Here is a 12,133-nt window from a genome sequence, read left to right on the forward strand (position 1 = left end):
ACAGTGACCACTACGGTGATAGTGTCGCCATTCCCACAAGAAGCCATTGGCTGCAGGAGGCCCCTTCACGAGTTGCTGTGTCCACATATCCTATTACGCCATTCATGAGGCAACAGGTTTAACACTTAAAGAGAATCGGTCACCAGATTTTTGCCATGCAATCTGAGCAGCATGATTAAGGGACAGAGACCCTGATTCCAGAGATGCATCACTAAGGGTACCTTCACACTTTAGCGATGCAGCAGCGATCCGACCAGCGATCTGACCTGGTCAAGATCGCTGCTGCATCGCTACATGGTCGCTGGTAAGCTGTCAAACAGGCAGATCTCACCAGCGACCAGTGACCAGCCCCCAGCCAGCAGCGACGTGCAAGCGACGCTGCGCTTGCACGGAGCCAGCGTCTGGAAGCTGCGGACACTGGTAACTAAGGTAAACATCGGGTATGGTTACCTGATGTTTACCTTAGTTACCAGCTCACACCGCTTAGCTTAGCATGTGCAGGGAGCAGGAGTCGGCACTGGCAGCGTGAGAGCTGCGGAGGCTGGTAACGAAGGTAAATATCGGGTAACCACCTTGGTTACCCGATGTTTACCTTGGTTACAGCTTACCGCAAGCTGTCAGACGCCGGCTCCTGCTCCCTTCACATTCAGGATTGTTGCTCTTTCGCTGTCACACACAGCAATGTGTGCTTATCAGCGGGAGAGCAACAATAAAAAAACGAACCAGCACTGTGTGTAACGAGCAGCGATCTCACAGCAGGGGCCAGATCGCTGCTCAGTGTCACACACAGCGAGATCGCTAATGAGGTCACAAAAAACGTGACTCAGCAGCGATCTCAGTAGTGATCTCGCTGTGTGTGAAGTACCCCTTACTGGGCTGCTTGGTGTAGTTTTCATAAAAATCTCTGCTGCAGATCTAGCATTTCATTAATTGCTCATCTAACCCTACCCACATCACTGATTAGCAGCTTTGTGTGCACAGGCAGAAAGCTGCTAATCAGTGGTGGCGGTGGGGTAGCTAACAGAGGAGGAGGAAGACTACATGGCACAAGACAAGTAGTCCTCTAGTGATCATCTCCCGCTGATAAAACTGATTTTATTGAAACTACAGCCAGCAGCTCAGTGAGTGACACATCACTGTAATCAGTGTCTCTACCTTTATCTTATTCAGGTCTCAGATTAGATACTAAAAAACCTCCACAAATTCTCTTTAGAGGAGAATTTTGGTAACAAGACGTTATCAGCTTTCTACATGATTGGTGGGAGTCTCAGCAGCCATAACACCTACTGATCCATAAATTATAACCTATCCTGAGGATATCTGGTTACAAAAAGGCTCAATGAAAAAAATAAAGGAAGCAATATTTGCCTCACTGATCCCCTGCCACTCCTATTCTGATGGCCCCCGCTGGCCTCTGCTCCGGCCGCACCTATGGAGTTCTGACATAGGGACATGTGATCTGCGGTAAGACGGTGATAAGGTCAGTGATTGGCTAAGGAGTCATTTCCCGTGTGTTGAGAGTAAATAGGAAGCGCATACCGACAGGGAACCCAGAAAGCATCAGATTGGGAGTTGCACAACATTTTCTTTAAATTTACCTTTACAAGTGAACACTTTTGCTAGGTCTCAAAGCAAAATAAATAAAAATAAGGTAGTCACCAGTGATAAAGTACTAGTGGAGCTGCCTGTGATCAGGTGGTCCTGTGTGCTGACCACCTAAAAGGAAGAAGAATAGCAGCAATTTGATCACCGCGTGTCCAATAGGGCCTAATGGAGAAAATAGTATGAAACAATACCCGAATGCACAAGCACTTTATTAGTAAAATGTTCCTTAATTTTTTAGTTCAGTGGGTGTTTTGTGCGTCCAACGTATAGTTTCTCACAAGGACACAGGATAATATAAATGACCCCTTCAGTGGAACATGTAATATGTTGCTTAATAGGAAAGGTTTCTTTTTTGTTCATGCTGGTAAAGCAGAAAGGAGGCAGTCTCTTATCAGAGTGCTAGGCAGCATGGACAGTGTCCGCATGGTATAAAGCCTGTTTTCACTAATGGGGGACAGAGACCTGCCAGTGATTATTAATGGAGATTGTATGTTGCTTTGATTCCCTGGTGTTAATATTTGTTTGTATGGATGGGGCTACCAGGCTACGCTCACTATTGTGTCCTCACAGAATTTGCCAATGTCTGAAAATGATTTTCCTAAATGTATTATGGTCACTATGATACTGCGTAATAAAAGGTAATTGACGGATCTGTTCCGCAGTGCTAAGGGAAGCACGTGTGACCTTTGATTTGTGAATTAGTCTGACCTAATGAAGTGTGAGACTTCCAACAGAAGGTTTGTGTAGTATTGTTCCAGGACCAGTGAATGGTATTGTTTAAATGTGCAGTCTATTAAAAGAGTGGTTCACCCATATGCATTACTGGCCACATCGATATTATGTTGAGAAACAAGGTTTCTCTCAAATACCTTGTGTTGCCAATAGTGCCTGTGAGCAGTGCAATTGTGGACCGCTCTTCCACATCACATGACCCCCGGGCTCCGTGACCTCGGGGATCCGGTGATGTCACATCAACTTCTGCTCACCTGACATCACCACGGCCGGCCCCAGTCTGAGTCACTGGGCGCCACAGCACAGCGCCACAGCCCAGCGTCCCTCCTGCTTGCGCGCTCTGCAGAGAAGGAGGAGTGAGCAGGATTGCTGGGCTGTGATGAGCGGTGAAACTCTGCCCACAGCGCAGTCACTCACAGATGAGCCGGCCGTGGTGATGTCAAGTGAGAAGGAAGTGGACGTGACATCCCTGGATCCCTGAGGTCATGGAGCCCAAGGGTCAGGCGATTTGTGAAGAGCGGTCCGCAATAGCGCCTCTCACAGGCATTATTGGCAACACAAGGTATTTGAGAGAAACCTGATTTTGCAACACATTGTTGTGGCCAATAATGAATATGGGTGAACCACCCCTTTAAGTACATTTTTATTCATTTATCCCTTCAGGTCAATATTTTTTAATCTTTATTTTCTCCTTTGTTGCTTTTCACTTAGTTTATTAATTAAGGGTCCATGTGTCTCTTATGCACCTGCATAAAGTGTTGGTGGATTTGGGTATTACTTCACACTATTTTATCCATTAGGCCCTATTGGACGATGACGATGGTGATGAAATTGCTATTCAAAATAAATAAAAGTACACTGGCATTATATATTTAAAAGTGGGTTCTCAGGTCAAGACCACAAATGACTATCTGCTCTATTATTCTAGTAAGGCTGTCGTCAATCGGGGGTATCCGGTATGAAGCCAACCCCCATACACAGCCAGATGAGAGCAGATCCCGCTTGTGTAATGCAGGTAATGCAGTTCTACCAAACCCCTTTATCCAAAAATGACTGGCGCGTCACAGCATCTGATGGATCAGCAGAAAGGAGGGAGGCAAGGTGGTCTCTGATCCCTCCATTGTGTGAAGGCCATGTCTACCTCTGCTTGCCATTCATCTGCCCACGCCACTCACCTTTCTCATTGTAAGAGAAGATGGAAATGATTTTGTTCCTTGAGGATTTTCTCTCTTCGGGGATCAGTGGCAGAGGCTTCAGGCTGTGGTTGCTGGACAAAGGGTCTTTTGTCCCAGAGCTGAAGACGGCACTGCTCATCCGCACTGGGGGGGCTGGAGGCTTATCTTCGAGCTCTCCATTATCAGACATGGTTGCTGCAGCTGATTGAGATCTAAATCGAAAAAATATATATAAATAGAATATACAGCATATCGCACTGACCGCAATAATACAAATCAATGACAAGTCAAAGTGACATAAAATGGGGATATCCATATTCAGGAAAGTGGACCCCAAATGTAGTAAAATACCTATAGTAACAATGAGCAGGCACCTCCCCCCATCTCCCCCACCCCCCCCTTTCCCAGGTCCAGTGCTGGCTCCCGGCCAATGCCCGAGTCGTGGCGGTGTGACTGCAGCGGTGATATCATGTCAACAGCTCATTACCGCTGTAGTCAATCACAGCTTGAGGGCTTGTGCCACCTACCTCAGTGATTGACTACAGTGGTGATGGGAGCGGCCGATCTGACGTCACCTCTGCAGTCAAAACACCAAGACCGCAGCATGGCCGGGAGACAGCCCTGGACATGGGGAAGGGGGTGGAGAGGTGGGGGACGAACATCTGCTCTTTAGGAATTTTACAGTGTTTGGGGTCTGCTTTCTTGAAAATGGAAACCAATTTTCACCTAGAGAATCTTCAGAACCGGCATCCATTTGGCCCGGTTTACATTACCGGTCACTAGACTCACCTACAGCCTAAAGGCCCTCGTATACATTAGGTCATTCAGCCGACCACCAACTCACCCACATTCCCCAAACAAAAAGAGGCTCGACCGAGTTTTCAGGTGTTCTGTGGGAGCCCGTGTCACCGCCCAACCCCCCGCCCCCTCCCCCGGCTGAGATAGCAAAGGACTGACCACTGAAATTCGACATTTTGTTCTACTGGAAGGGATCGGAGGAATCTCGCATACAGCTCCTATCTGAACACAACTCTAGTGAGCCACCCTCAGCTTCACCCCACATATGGTGGATCCAGCGTGCATTTCCTCAACCTAAGGCTGCTTTCACACCTCCGGTTTCTGCAATGTGGCACAATCCGGCACTTTGCAGGAAAATCGCAACCGGTTTTTTTTTGCTGCCGGTTGCGTTTTTTCTGCATAGACTTTAATTAGTGCAGCATTGTGCCGCATGGGCTCCCGTTCGGTCCGGTTTTTGCCGCATGCGGCAGATTTAGCCGATGTGGCGGCCGGATGGAACGTTGCCTGGCACGTTTTCGTGCGGCAAAAAAACCCGCATCGCGCCGCATTCGGCCGATGCGGCGCATTTTCCAATGCATGCCTATGGACGCCGGATGTGGCGCGATGCGGCAATAACCGCATCCGGCCGCCACATGCGGTTTTTGCCACTGCGCATGCTCAGTAGCATGCCGCAAGCGGCAAAAACCGGACTGGCCGCAAAGGAAAAACTTATGCAAAAGAAGCGGTGTGTTCACCGCATCCGTTGCATAGCTTGCACAGCCGGATTGAGCCGCAGAGCTCAAGCCGGATGTGTGAAAGCAGCCTAACAGTGCTTAATGGCAATCTATTTTTACAAAATGTTAGCCTGTAGACTCAAAGTTACATTGTGACCGCTAGTTGCCATCTTCCAGTCTGGTTGGCCAATATTCTTAAGGACCAAGTCACCAGAGCATGTTCCAACTGCACAGATACTGGAGATTTTCATGAAAAAATTGCCTACATGAAAACCCAAATTTTTCAAAAGTACAGTATATATTGACACCAAAACATCCCTTTGCCTCTAAAAGTGCCTGGAAAGTAAACAATGCAACTGCCCGTACTGAAGGAACTAAAGCACTCAGCGGCTAATAGAAGCCTCCTACTACAGTGCGACTGGTGACCAGTCTGATGAAGGAACCAAAACGAGTAAATGCTGACCCTACTCGCTCCTGTACGCATCGGCTGGGTGATATCACGCTGTCAGCGCTTTGCTTCCATCAGTTGATGTGACATAACCAGATCTCGGAGGTCACGGAGACCGGGGGTCACGTCCTAGGATGCCAGGACCGCGATAGCGCTGCTCACTGGCACAATTGACTACACAAGGTATTTGAAAAACTGTATGCATTTGGGCGAGTGTATGGCTCCTTTACAACTGCTGCATACCACCAGAGATCGTGATGTATCAGTCTGACCTAAGCTCCATTCTGCTCCTCTGTTTTGGTCAGTCCTTTGCTGTACACATACGGTAATTTATAGGAGGTTTCTGCACGCACACAGGTGCTTTTTGGTCCTATATGACACTGTGCATCTCCTTTATTGCAACTTCTCAGTCTTATATAGACTGTTGCCATTAAATATTGGTCCTTTTACTGTACAGCATTCATTGCGTGCAATCTCTTTATATTTATGGGAGTTTTTCGTAGCACGGAGGTATTTATTGGTTTTATAGATCATTATATATCATTGTGATTGTGCGCTGCTGACAGGTGCGCACTATAACTACTTTGCTTTTCCTCTCTCTCTTTTTTTTTTATTATAACCATTTAACAGCTTAGTACCTTAAATTCCAACAGCTAATCCCCCTCTCCCCGACACCAGCTATAGGGAAAGGAGGTTGGGAAGAGTTGGAAGCCCGCCATACACACTAGCCTGTTGGAGGACTATAGTGTAATGTGTCTGTGGGCCTCGGCTCGGGTGTTTGGCAATGACCCCGGCCACCTACTAACCAAAACCATCAGAAGAAAGGCTTCATTCCCTGCTCCCCTTTGGCTACTTTCACACATCCGGCTTTTTGCGGGTTTGCCGGATCCGGCGCACTCCAGTATAGTGTGATACAGTACAATGGCAGTGCGGCAACTTCCGGGTCACATGCTCGTTGAGCTTGTTGCACTGCCATTGTACTGTATACACTGTACTGGAGTGTGCCGGATCCGGCAAACCCGCGAAAAGCCGGATGTGTGAAAGTAGCCTTAGCCATGGCTTGGAGCTATATGAAGAGTATAAAAAATAAAATGTTAAAACTAACAGCATCAGAGGTTTGGTGAATTTGCTGAATGTACTTATTACACTATAGTCCGTTTGTACATGTACACAAACAGTAAGAGGAAAGGACGGGATGTCATCCACAGTAATCACATCAACGTAGGTTCCGCCAGCAATGTCCTGATATACACCAAAATCACAGAAGACCCGTCTACATGGAGCTGGCTCCCGTAGTTTATATTGCCGCTGCTCAGTTGTAGATTGTTAAATTTGACAGGAAAAAAATTTACTGCAAAAAAGAACTGCACAACTGGTGAGCCATCCGTAATGCATTCCCTAACGTAATGCTGCACTGAGGGGTACCAACTCCGGTCCATCAAGTGCACCTTAATGAGCGACAATTGTCTATGTAACAAGTGGTTCAGGCCTGGTTTGTCGGCCTATTAGGCTGCTTTCACACATCAGTTTTTTGCAATCAAGCACAATCCGGCGCTTTGCAGAAAAAAACGCATCCATTTTTTTTGCCGCCGGATACCTTTTTTTCCTCAGACTTGCATTAACGCTGGATTGTGCCGCATTGCCTTGCGTTGCGTCCGTTTTTTGCCGGATGCGGCATATTTAGATGATGCAGCAGCCGCATGGAACATTGCTTGCAGCATTTTTTGTCTGCGGCGAAAAACCGCATTGCGCCGGATCCGGCGTGATTTACAATGCAAGCCTATGGATGCGGATTTTTTGAACTGCGCATGCTCAGTATCATGTCGGATCCGTCAAAAACCAGACGGGACGCATGGAAAAACGTATGCAACGGATCCGTTTTTTTGCCGCATCCGTTGCATAGATTTTTGAGCCGGATGCAAAAAAAACTGATGTGTGAAAGCAGCCTTATACAGATCAATGATGGGAACAAATTGATGGTTCTGTCCCCATATAGTATATTATTGGCAGCATATGTTCTCCCTGTGTTTGCGTGGGTTTCCTCTGGGTACTCCGGTTTCCTCCCACACTCCACAAACAGACAGTTAGGGGCCTTAGATTGTGAGCCCCAATGGGGACAGTGTTGCCAATGTATGTAAAGTGCTATGGAATTAATAGCGCTATATAAATAATTATTATATCTTCAGTTTCCCTGGGGCGATGTGCTGCAGAAAACAAATAATTCACCTGAAAAAAAAAACAAAACAAAAAAAAAAAAAATGTTGCTTGTTCGTTGGGCGACCCCTGACAATTTAATACCAATATATATTTGGGAACTTGTTCACTACTCTAAATCCACCAAAAAGCTTCAGAAAACAAGAGTCCTCAGTGTTCTGAAAATAGACCTAATTAGTGTGATAGAAATACCTATGACCATCACCGTAATGACAAAAGCAGATTTAGGCGGGCTTTGCACGTTGCGACATCGCAAGCCGATGCTGCGATGTCGCACGCAATAGTCTCCGACCCCGTCGCAGGTACGATATCTTGTGATAGCTGGCGTAGCAAAAATTATCGCTACGCCAGCTTCACATGCACTCACCTGCCCTGCGACCGCCACTCTGGCCGGCGACCCGCCTCCTTCCTAAGGGGGCGGGTCATGCAGCGTCATAGTGACGTGACACGGCAGGCGGCCAATAGCGGCGGAGGGGTGGAGATGAGCAGGATGTAAACATCCCGCCCACCTCCTTCCTTCTGTAGAGCCGCTGGCGGCAGGTAAGGTGAAGTTCCTCGCTCCTGCGGCGATGTGTGCTGCCGCAGGAACGAGGAACAGCATCGTACCTGTCGCGGCAGCATAATTATGGAAAAGTCGGAGCCTGCAACGATGATACAATAACAACGCTTTTGCGCTCGTTAATCGTATCATCTAGAATTTACAGACAACGATGTCGAAAGTGACGCCGGATGTGCGTCACTTTCGATTTGACCCCACCGACATCGCACGTGCGATGTTGCAACGTGCAAAGCCGCCCTTAGATTGCAACAAGAAGTTACAGCAAGTCCCTGCTCACTTTATGTTGTCCATCGCTTTTAACTATTGCCAAATGGATGCAACAATAACCTTCCTATCGAGCCTCCATACAGCTGTGAGGGAAGATACCAAGGTAGAACCGTTAATTGAACCATGCAAATTTTTAGAAAAAAAAAAAAAATAAAAAAAAAAAAAAAATGTTCCTTTACAAGCAACCCGCGTCCTGCCAAAATGTATCTTACATGGTTTGTCCTCTTTTTAGTCAGTTTTCTTTACCCTTCCAAGCACCAGTGTCTGTTCTCCATCAGTACCCGTCTCTGGCTGGCAGCAGCGGTGATTACACATCCACGGCACTGCAGTCAGTGGAGCAGTCAGCGGAGTCGGCAATAGACCTGGGAATGGCAAGTAAAGCTTAGTTTATTTTAAAACCAGGGGCGGACATATCATTGGTGCAGCCGCACAGGGGCACAAAAAGTAAGGGGGGCCATTTCCACCTCCAAAGCAGGTGGAATTGTGCATTTTTATGAACTCTTGGACAGCAAAGGGCCCATATATTATTCTTCACAGGGGCCCTTTTAGGTCTGTATCCGCCAGTGTTTAAAACTATATAAAGATATCAGAAAGGTTTGTAAAAGATAATTACCCACTATGCCTCGGTCCTACTTGCGCATCACTTCCCATACGAGAGCATCGGATGTGATATGCAAATGACCCTCTGATCCTGCTCTGCTGCGAGCGTGAGCCGAGTGTCCTGCAATTGTGATCCAATCCAGAGATCAGATCTCTGCTGCGGAGGAGAGGGAAGGAGCACTTTCTTCCTCTTCTCCGCTGCGTCTCTGCGTATATCGCACTGCAGTCACATGACATCCAAGTGCAGGGAGAGGTTTCACTCGTACCCATAGATTTGTATGGATGCGTGTGAGCTGAGACTCGCTGCCAAACATAGCATGCTGCGATTCTTTTCTCATCCCAATATGGCATTGAGAAATCAATCGTAGATGGACAGAGCCCCATAGTTTTGCACTGAGGCGATTGCACTCGTCCATGCAAAATGCTAATGGAACGGAGGCCTTCAGCCTAAGAGCAGACTACAGCTGAACTAATCAAGCTGTGGACATAGTGCAGGAGCAGCTTGTTTTTACCTGCACTTGCTTTTTATGTAAACCGTAGATCAGAGCTGTGTATACAGCATTTATTTCCATGGACAATCCATTGTCCATGTGCACAGATCCTCCATGTGCTATAAAGTACGCTGTGCAAACAGCAAATTCACACCATTAAACAAATCCTGAACTGTAGAGAACCCTGGCGATTTGTGCGACATGCACTGCACAGTCATCTGTTTACAGGGCGGCCGCTAGGTATCACACAGCAATGTCTGTGTCACCAGGTCTCTATACAAAATGATGAGGTTGTGCTCTCCCTGAAGTGATATCGTCACCTTCATCTTGAACAAGTTACACACGGAGGGAAAACCCCACTGGTGAAAACTTACAGGAAATACCTAGCGCTAAGTATTGGTGCCTATTGTGGTGTGACACGTCTGAGAAGGAAGTGCTACAAGAGCATAATGCGAGCCTGAGAGCAGCCAGGAGAGCGCGCCGTCAGTCCCAGAAGCGGCAGGTTTCTGGCTACAAGGTCACAGGGCAGCGGGAACAAAGCCCAAGAAGCCGGTCACAAAAAGGCTGTGTGCACACAAGATCTCAGGTGGATCCAGCCTGAAAAGGTGCTAGAAAAACAGTGAAAATTATGAAACATGCACAGCGACGTGAAGTGCTTATGTCCTGCTTTCTTTTAACCATCGCCTCAGGTGTTGAAAGTTGTGAAGCAGCTAAAACAAGTGACCTGGCCATTCATTATGTGGATTACACTTAGAAATAATAAAAAAAAATCTGGCAGAAAAGCCAATGCAAAAGCAACGCAAAATACATGTCAAGGAAGGTAAGGAAAATGCTGACTTTTTCCTGAAGAGTCTTCCTATGGCAAAAACAGTGCAGGAACACAAATGTCCAAGAGACGCAGGGTGAACCATACCAGGGCAGCCTGTATTCTGCATACAAACCATCCGACAGGCAGCACAGTCGGCGTCTGCTCAGAGGGACGGACGACAGTTTAAGAGTCAGGCTTAGGCTAGGTTCACATTTCCGTTGTTTTGCATCAGTCATATGCGTTGGTTGACGCTTGTGACTGATGCGTTGTACAACGGATGACAAGAATAAGAATTCATTGTCGGATTCCGTTGTAAAATGTGAGAGAGAGAACGATCAGCTGATCACCCAGTCGCCGGCTTTTGAGAGCGAACAGCTAATCTCCCGGCAGCCGGCTAATGAGAGTGATCAGCTGATCGCTCACATCAGCCAGCCGCCGGGTGATCCGCTGATCGCTCACATCAGCCGGCCGCCGGGTGATCCGCTGATCGCTCACAGCAGCCGGCCGCCGGGTGATCCGCTGATCGCTCACAGCAGCCGGCCGCCGGGTGATCCGCTGATCGCTCACAGCAGCCGGCCGCCGGGGGATCAGCTGATCGCTCACATCAGCCAGCCGCCGGGTGATCAGCTCATCGCTCACATCAGCCAGCCGCCGGGTGATCAGCTCATCGCTCACATCAGCCAGCCGCCGGGTGATCAGCTGATCGCTCTCATTAGACAGCCACCGGGGGATCAGCTGATCGCTCTCATTAGACAGAAGCCGGGTGATCAGCTGATCGCTCTCATTAGACAGAAGCCGGGTGATCAGCTGATCGCTCTCATTAGACAGAAGCCGGGTGATCAGCTGATCGCTCACATCAGCCGGCCGCCGGGTGATCCGCTGATCGCTCACATCAGCCGGCCGCCGGGTGATCCGCTGATCGCTCACATCAGCCGGCCGCCGGGTGATCCGCTGATCGCTCACATCAGCCGGCCGCCGGGTGATCCGCTGATCGCTCACAGCAGCCGGCCGCCGGGTGATCCGCTGATCGCTCACAGCAGCCGGCCGCCGGGTGATCCGCTGATCGCTCACAGCAGCCGGCCGCCGGGTGATCCGCTGATCGCTCACAGCAGCCGGCCGCCGGGTGATCCGCTGATCGCTCACAGCAGCCGGCCGCCGGGTGATCCGCTGATCGCTCACAGCAGCCGGCCGCCGGGTGATCCGCTGATCGCTCACAGCAGCCGGCCGCCGGGTGATCCGCTGATCGCTCACAGCAGCCGGCCGCCGGGTGATCCGCTGATCGCTCACAGCAGCCGGCCGCCGGGTGATCCGCTGATCGCTCACAGCAGCCGGCCGCCGGGTGATCCGCTGATCGCTCACAGCAGCCGGCCGCCGGGGGATCAGCTGATCGCTCACAGCAGCCGGCCGCCGGGGGATCAGCTGATCGCTCACAGCAGCCGGCCGCCGGGGGATCAGCTGATCGCTCACAGCAGCCGGCCGCCGGGGGATCAGCTGATCGCTCACAGCAGCCGGCCGCCGGGGGATCAGCTGATCGCTCACAGCAGCCGGCCGCCGGGGGATCAGCTGATCGCTCACAGCAGCCGGCCGCCGGGGGATCAGCTGATCGCTCACAGCAGCCGGCCGCCGGGGGATCAGCTGATCGCTCACAGCAGCCGGCCGCCGGGGGATCAGCTGATCGCTCACAGCAGCCGGCCGCCGGGGGATCAGCTGATCGCTCACAGCA

General features: G+C 49.6%; 1 protein-coding gene across 3 annotated transcripts in view; it reads right to left on the reverse strand.

Moving 5' to 3' along the window:
- The window catches only part of PAK2 (p21 (RAC1) activated kinase 2), a 139,064-nt gene that overhangs the window by 96,518 nt on the left and 30,413 nt on the right, over positions 1-12,133 (reverse strand). For 2 of the 3 annotated variants that reach the window (XM_075340987.1, XM_075340985.1), the window contains exon 2: positions 3,513-3,724. In XM_075340987.1, the coding sequence (XP_075197102.1) occupies positions 3,513-3,702 (190 nt within the window). In that variant the 5' untranslated portion in view covers positions 3,703-3,724. Of the gene's footprint in view, positions 1-3,512; positions 3,725-8,723; positions 8,874-12,133 lie in introns of all 3 variants that reach the window. The other variant, XM_075340986.1, reaches the window with a different exon arrangement.

This window comes from Anomaloglossus baeobatrachus, chromosome 3 (assembly GCF_048569485.1).
Source record: "Anomaloglossus baeobatrachus isolate aAnoBae1 chromosome 3, aAnoBae1.hap1, whole genome shotgun sequence".
Taxonomy (NCBI): domain Eukaryota; kingdom Metazoa; phylum Chordata; class Amphibia; order Anura; family Aromobatidae; genus Anomaloglossus; species Anomaloglossus baeobatrachus.